At 39.8% G+C, this 8,278-nt stretch overlaps 1 protein-coding gene across 1 annotated transcript in view; it reads left to right on the plus strand.

Moving 5' to 3' along the window:
• Positions 1–4,472, plus strand: part of PCLO (piccolo presynaptic cytomatrix protein) — a 318,762-nt gene extending 314,290 nt beyond the window's left edge. Inside the window, exons 19-20 of the mRNA XM_024129854.2 lie at positions 2,259–2,439; positions 4,261–4,472. Of these exons, the coding sequence (XP_023985622.2) occupies positions 2,259–2,439; positions 4,261–4,472 (393 nt within the window). The remainder of the gene's footprint in view (positions 1–2,258; positions 2,440–4,260) is intronic.
• Positions 4,473–8,278: the final 3,806 nt, after the last annotated feature.

Here is an 8,278-nt window from a genome sequence, read left to right on the forward strand (position 1 = left end):
TGCGGGGCGAGCCTGCGGCGGCAGGGGCCGGCGTGACGCTGCACCGGCCCGAGGCGCGCCACGCGTTCTCCTGGGGAAGCTGTCCCTGGATCCCGGGACCCCGGCAGTGGCGGGCTGCACGAGCTCCCGGGAGGGGCGGTGTGGAGAGTGACCTGTGCTCGCACACAGGCCTCTTGGTGGCGGCAGCAGCAACCCTAGCGTCCCACGCCCGTCTCTGCTGTCCGCACTGACAGCCGCGGCTCGCGCCCGTTTCTGGAGCTCCTTTACGCGGTGCGCTTAATCCCTTCTCTTCTCGCACCAGGAGACAAAGAGGGAAAAAAAAAAAAGTCTCTTGTCTCTTCAGTAGCTCCGCGCCCGTTTCTGGAGCTCATTTAAGTGGCGCGCTTAAACCCCTCTCCTCGCGCACCAGGAAGCAAAGAGGGAAGAAAAGGTCTCTTGCCTCTTCGGCAGCTCCCTCCCGGATAGCCGTGGCGCACTAGCCCCTTCAGGCTGTTTTCTCTCTGCCAACTCCAGACCTTTCCCTGGGATCCGACTGAAGCCCGAGGCTCAGCTCCCAGCCCCCGCCCGCCCCGGCGGGTGAGCAGACAAGCCTCTCGGGCTGGTGAGTGCTGGTCGACACCGATCCTCTGTGCGGGAATCTCTCCGCTTTGCCCTCCGCACCCTGCTGCTGCGCTCTCCTCCGAGGCTCCGGAGCTTCCCCGTCCGCCACCCACAGTCTCCGCCCGCGAAGGGGCTTCTAGTGTGTGGGAACCTTTCCTCCTTCACGGCTCCCTCCCACTGGTGCAGGTCCCGTCCCTATTCTTTGTCTCTGTTTATTCTTTTTTCTTTTGCCCTACCCAGGTACGTGGGGAGTTTCTTGCCTTTTGTGAGGTCTGAGGTCTTCTGCCAGCGTTCGGTGGGTGTTCTATAGGAGAAGTTCCACGTGTAGCTGTATTTCTGATGTATCTGTGGGGAGGAAGGTGATCTCCGCGTCTTACTCTTCCGCCATCTTGCCTCAATTCTGTGATATTTTTCATCTATCATATTCCAAAAATACATATTTTGTTTAGTGATCTTTGTTTAAAGCAGAAGTTATGAATTAATGTTAAAAAAAATAAATCTCCAGGGCTTCCCTGGTGGCGCAGTGGTTGAGAGTCCGCCTGCCGGTGCAGCGGACACGGGTTCGTGGCCCAGTCCGGGAAGATCCCACATGCCGCGGAGCGGCTGGGCCCAGTGAGCCATGGCCGCTGAGCCTGCGCGTCTGTAGCCTGTGCTCCGCAACGGGAAAGGCCACAGCAGTGAGAGGCCCGCGTACCGCAGAAAAAAATAATAATAATAAAATAAATAAATAAATCTCCAAAAATATATAACACCTAGAAAATACAATATCCTTTTGGTAGAAACAATAGAAAACAGTTGAGTAATCTAGGTGACATGAGGTCTTGTTTGGCTCCTAAACTCTGTACCTCTTTCCCATCAAAACTAGATCATTTGAACTTCACCTGCAGCCTCCATGCGGTATAGCCACTTGGACTAATCTTGGTCTTAGACAGGACTACTCTAGAGTACGGTTATATCTGGATTTATTGTCCTATTTCAAAAAGCTGATTTATTGAAGTCCTTATAATTTATTGTTCACATGAACCTAAAGCATATATCCATTGTGTGGTTTTATTTTTTAATATCTGCTTAAATATAAGATGCCAACTACTGTAAAATGCACCATTGTTTATGTACCACTAAGAAAGAAAAAATGTTGCCAATTAAACCATGACACAGCGCTTTCTTGTTGTAAACTGTTGGTAATATCTCTGTTTCAAATGTGAACTAAAGTATGTTTTAAAATAGAAGGAATAAGTTATTAATTGAAAATTAGCCATTCTTTTTCATTTTGTCCCTCTTGTAACTAAAATCAAACAATCTGCAAAAAAACACTAGCCCAGTTTAAGAATATCATGTGTCCATTTAACAAAAGAAGACTTTATTTCATAAAGAGATTGACTTGTGGCTCTACCTTTTTGCATCATCTCCAAATAATTTAATTAATAGTCAGAGATGTCATACAGTTCGATTTAACCAAACGTTTATACAGCATCTGGTATGCACAAGACATTCTCAGTATCATGGGTGAAGAAAAATGAGGAAGACCTCATCATCCTAAAGGTTATACTACATCCTTTGACTTATGTCCTTGAATAAGTTTCAGATCACAGAAAAAAACAACAAATGAATTACAGCTTAATCCATAAATTTTATTCACTTATTGCACTTTTTTTCAGGTATTGATTGATTTATCTAGCACATCTCACCTCGATAACACGCCTAGGTGGTATCCTCTCAAAGAACAGACTGAAAGCATTGATCATGGCAAGTCCCATTCCAGTCAAAGCAGCCAGCAGTCCCCAAAGCCGTCTGTCATCAAAAGCAGAAGCCATGGTATCTTCCCTGACCCATCCAAGGGTAGGAGATATTTCAAGTAGAAGAAAGCTTTTGTCTGTTTGTTCACTCAGTATCTTCTTGAATATGAGTGCCTGTATATTTAATATCTTTTGAAAGGTATTATATTGGGAATATTTAATATAATATCATGGAAAGAGTAATGGATATGGAATCAGGAGAAAGGGGCTTTAGTCTCAGATCAGCCCATAATTAGGTTGATGCCTTCGTTGTCTTCACCTCTCTGGTTCTCTGTTTTTCAACCTATAAAATAGAGGGGGTTGGGTTATATGAGCTATTGGGTCTTTTTCAGCTCTCAAAATCTAGGTTAATATGACTTTATAAAATACTTTGGGGTATTTCATAAAGAAAACATAAAAATCCTCAACAGTTCATTGACTAGACAATCATCATTACCATTTATGCATGTTTCTTCTGTTTAAATCCCTATTTTTTCATATGTATATTCTACTCATAAATCATATATGTAATATATGGACATAAACAGTTTTGCATTCTGCTTTTTAATTATATCAAAAACATTTTCCTCATGTCATCAAAACAATTGGTGTGCTGAAAATTACTTAAACCTTTCCTAAGTGGTGCATTCAAACTAATTCTGATTTTTTTTTAACTACTATTATTATTTATGCATGTTTCTTCTGTTTAAATCTCTATTTTTTCATATGTATATTCTTACTCATAAATCATATATGTAATATATGGACATAAACAGTTTTGCATTCTGCTTTTTAATTATATCAAAAACATTTTCCTCATGTCATCAAAACAATTGGTGTGCTGAAAATTACTTAAACCTTTCCTAAGTGGTGCATTCAAACTAATTCTGATTTTTTTTTAACTACTATTATTATTTTTTAATTGCAGCATCATACATTGGGTTTGGCAATATGCACAGCTTTCCCATTGGATTGAGCTTTTCTTTTGGGAGGTTCATTAACCAGTTATCCTACAACACATCAGTAATCATCATAAAATGAGTTAACTGCCTGTATGAGAGAACCATGTAGTATCTTTCCAGGATATGCTGAGCTATTTATAAATATTAAATAAAAAATTTTATATTGGATCTGAGTATTCCTTCCTTTTCGCCTCTTCTCAGGAAGTACAGCAAATTGAAAAGTGGTTCTTTGCAATTTGGATTGGAAATGCAAGTGTTCTAGGAGGTGGAAAACTGAGGTCATGTCCAGGAGGCCACTGAGTTGATAACAATAAACCACTGACTACAATAAGTGTTACAGATTACTTATGAGTTGTATAGATCATTTCTGGATTCCACTTAGCCAGATCAACTCTGCACTAATTAACATTCAGGAAGATGATTGGTATAAAGACCTCTCTCTCTATAACTACCACAGTAAATGTGTGATCTTATATATACATTCTCTAAAATCACCTGAGATGATGATATAATACAGTCCCCACTTCCATGTATCCCAGTGACTCATGCACCTTCCTCCAGGAATTTTACTTAAAACTCCTCCGGAGGCAGTGTCAGCCTATTGTTTATTACCTGGTCCCTACTAGAATTAGCAGAGTTGCTTGGTGAAACTATAAGTTAATATATTCATTTATATGAGACTACTTAGAATGTCTTCGTTCCTCTTCTCAAACCTCTCTTCTCAAGATTATCATCCTCTTGCCTTTCCTCCCAAAAATTGTCTCCCAAATGTTGAATCACATCACTGTGAGCAGTTGCATAAACGTGCCAAAAAAGAAACAGAATTAACTTAAATCTTAGATGGTTTCAAATTATGTGAGACCCAGCTTGACAGGAGGAACACTGGAGCAAATTTAACTCATGTTTTACCCTTTTGTAACCAGACATGCAGGTTCCCACCATTGAGAAATCCCATAGTAGTCCCGGTAGCTCGAAATCCTCATCCGAAGGCCATCTCCGCTCTCATGGACCATCTCGCAGTCAAAGCAAAACCAGCGTCACTCAGACCCACCTGGAAGATGCAGGGGCTGCTATAGCCGCTGCCGAAGCCGCCGTGCAACAACTCCGCCTTCAACCAAGTAAAAGACGCAAATAAATTCCTCAGCATGGCAGCTTAATGTTCATCTGTTGCCTTTCTTTCCTGCTGTCCTTCCCCGTTTGCTTTGTTTTGTGCATTCCCTGCTCCCTGTGTTCTCTCTCCCTTTGTCTGTGTAGGAACAGTATCGATACATAAATATGCTCTCTCTCGTTTAGTTCTTTTTTGTTTTAACTTACATAGAACGAAATAAAACTGGCTGTTTCTCCTTTGTCTCCACCATCCATCCAACCTGGCTCATAGTATTTGGTAGCTGTGTCTGTGATGTGTGCAGGCAAAACTATGTTGTGTGTCCTTTTTGTGTGCACTTAAATATCCTTTAGAATACAGGAATTATAAGCACAAGTGGCTGCCGGTTTTCCAGGCATTACACCAGAAAAAGGCACACACATAAGCATTTTGAGCAGATTAGCAATGAGAGTCTCACCTCTGAAAAACACTAAAAAATTTTAGGCAGAAGAGTCATGTAACCAACAGTCAAGTTCTAGAACCTAGGGGAAATGGTAAAACCATTTTACGCTTAAAATTTTTAATAAATTATGCATGTGAAATAATGAAGCTTGCCGTGTTAGAAACTTTCTAGTCTTTTGGAAAAAAAAAATCTGTAAAGAAAATAATGTTTCTTATAGTCTCAAAAAAGTATGTAGTATTAATATATGTCTAAGCAAATTCGATGAGGCCATGCTACCTCAGTAAGGAGCACAGTTGGGTCCATTCTGTTGGATCACACTTTGTATATGATACAAGAGAATTTATAGGGTTATCCTTTTTTCTAACCATTGGAAATCCTTTGGAAGTCAAGATATCAATTAAAGCATAACAATTCACCCATCTTAACTGCTATAATTTCAATTGATAGAATTATATAAGTACTTAGTGAGTACAGAGACTTTAAAAATGTAGGAGCACTGTTACTTCCAAGAGGCATCAGCCAAACAACAGAGATAGATGAATGTTCTCCCCATCTCCCAAAGTCATCATTTCCAAAGAAACAGCCAGTTTTAACCCCCATTAGTGCTGTGCATGTGGTGTCATTTTGGCATTTGAAAACACAACTTACTTCGAAAGAGCAAAAGATCACTTCTGTTTGCATGAGTAACATTCAAGCTGGTTCCATCTGAGGATACATACTCTGGGTTTCCATTTCACCCACACTACCACAGCAGCACATAAAAGCGGTCAGTCTAATCATGCCAGGAAGCAGCACAGACACAGCATAGCAGGAGTCCTCCCCATTCAAAGAACTCAGTCTGATAATCTGCCTCCACCAGCTAATGGCAACCAAGACCAAAGCCAGCTAGCCCTCAGGAAGGTGATGTCTGATGGACCAGTCAAGCCAGAAGGAGGTGAGCAGAAAGGCGCTATTCAAAGCACACAGCAAGAACATCCCCCAAATTTAAAGCTCTCATCTTTTAAGTTTTAGAGATTGTCTGATAAAGTATGTTTATCCACTTTTTAATGTGCTTTTGTGGGCATGGCATTTCAGGACTTCATCATCACTGTGTAAGTCCCAAGATCAGTTCCATAATATATTGACTACAGTGATTTGTATTTTTCTATGCACTGGGCATCTTTTGACTTTTGTTGGGAAATAGATTAACAGTATTCATATTGTAGAATGGAACGCATGCTACTAACCTAATCTGTTCAAGCATGACTATAAATATGTTGCACTGTGATAAAAGTTTAAACTGCTCACAATTCGAGTTAGCATACCAGTTGGAATGTAGATCAGTTTTTGTTGAATATTATTTCAAGTGTAACTTTTTTTAAAAATTCAGTGGATTTTGGAAATTCTTAGAGGAAAGTAAAGGAAAAAATTGTTAATGCACTCATTCACCTTTACATGGTGAAAGTTCTTTCTTGATCCTACGAACACATTTTTTCCACTCATGTTTCCGTAGTTGTCAAGTGTATCAGATGTGTTGGGCATGTGAATATCCAAGTGCCTGTGTAATAAATAAAGTATCTTTATTTCATTCATAAACCACTGGGTTCTGAGCCATTGTTATATGATGCAGTTAAAATGAGTGTGTCAGTTTTTGCTTTCTCATTTGATTCCTTGCAATAGAGAATTTAAAGTTACTGCTTCGTTGCTAGTGCGAGCTATAATGATAGAATATTGAGTTGTAGGACAAAGTTTCATGTCGGAAACAGATAGATGGGGAATTATTACCAAATAAAAGTACCAGAGTTTACATAAACATGTAAATAAATAAATAATGGGTTTGGGCTACTCTAGGCAATGCTTCCTCTCTTCCTCTCTTGCATGTCTGATCTACTTCACAATCTTCTCAGCTTTCTGGATAGAGGAAGACAAATCCAATGAGTCTTGCTCCAGACAGGCACCTAGACTTGATTCCATGGCTTTGTTAGGAAGGAAAGCAAGTTAATATCTGTCCCTAACTTGACACCAACAATTTGTGGAATTTTCTCCAAGAAAGAATGCCACTCACTGCCAGTGACAGGGATCAAACCAGGGTGATTATAAAATTATCTTCATTGTAATTCAAATTTAAATTTAGTTTTAATTCAAAAATATATATCAAAGAAAGGATTAAAAAAAAAGGATAGCAGTGTTTGCCCCCTTAAGTCCCTTCCAGCCCTAAAACACTTGATTCTGTACTTTCCACAAAACTAAAATTAAGACTTGTACTTTCCTATTGCATTTCTCTGTATTCTCAGAAATTTTTAAAATGTAATATGCTTTTGTCCCAACTAATCAGAAATTTAGGAGCAATGGAGGATGTATGTGGCAGTACAAAGGGCAAACTTTTGATGTTCCTTGAATTAGCAGGCAGTTAAGGAAACAGCTTAAATATTAAGATAATTGTGAATATGCATTTACTCAGCCCAGTTTATAGACTATCACCAAAGCAATTTCCGTTTTCTAGTTAGCCTTACTAGTACTGTCCAAGAGTACTTAAAATTCCACCTCTCACCGTTTTTTCCATCAAATAAGTTCAGTTGATTTCTTACTTCATTTTCTTACTGCAAATATTTCATAATTGTAAATGTCACAGTAGTCAAATGCTTCTCTTATTTCGCTCTATTTTTAATTATCATGATTTAAGTATTCCTATGATACTTTGTCCTAGTTTTCCTAGGTGTGGGTCTTAAAATTTGCAGCAAAATGCATTTAACTCCCTTTCTTTGAATAATGCTCTAATGGATATTCTCATACATTTAGAATAGTTCTTCACATTGTGCAAAGTGTTTCATCTCCCGTTATCTCATTTTGTCACACCTAGTGGATGAGGGATTCGTTGCAGATATTTTCATTTCTGTTTTCCGAGTGAGCCATCAGAGAGGCGGGCTGTGCGTGTGACAGCATGACTGATGAAGAACACATACCTGGAAATTGTCAGAATCGGCAATCTAACCCTTGTTTATGACTGCACCTAATAAGCCTTTGCTTTTTAAATACATTGGCTCCTTTGAAATCAAACTCCCCTGATTTCACTAAAAACAACTGTCATTTACTTATTTGCTATTTACACTCCAGTCCTTACAAATGATTAGAGGTTGCTAGAAATTATGGCGGAATACAATTTAGACTTGGTCTACCTACTTGATCCTCTTTTCTGAAGGCCGATAATTAAGCCGCCACAAACCAGGGAAGTAAAACCCTCCCACTGCACAAGCCGAGTGCAGCAATAAGCAGGCTCTGTAGAGGAGGCTGTGTGTACATCTGCAGTCATTTCTATCAAGGGTGACAAAATTGTCCCTAAAGAGCTTTTCATATATTTTGGGGGGTGGGGGGCGAGCTTTTCAGCAGATTTCTGCTTGAAGTAGCAGAAAATATG

This window comes from Physeter macrocephalus, chromosome 5 (genome assembly GCF_002837175.3).
Source record: "Physeter macrocephalus isolate SW-GA chromosome 5, ASM283717v5, whole genome shotgun sequence".
In the NCBI taxonomy this organism is placed as follows: Eukaryota; Metazoa; Chordata; class Mammalia; order Artiodactyla; family Physeteridae; genus Physeter; species Physeter macrocephalus.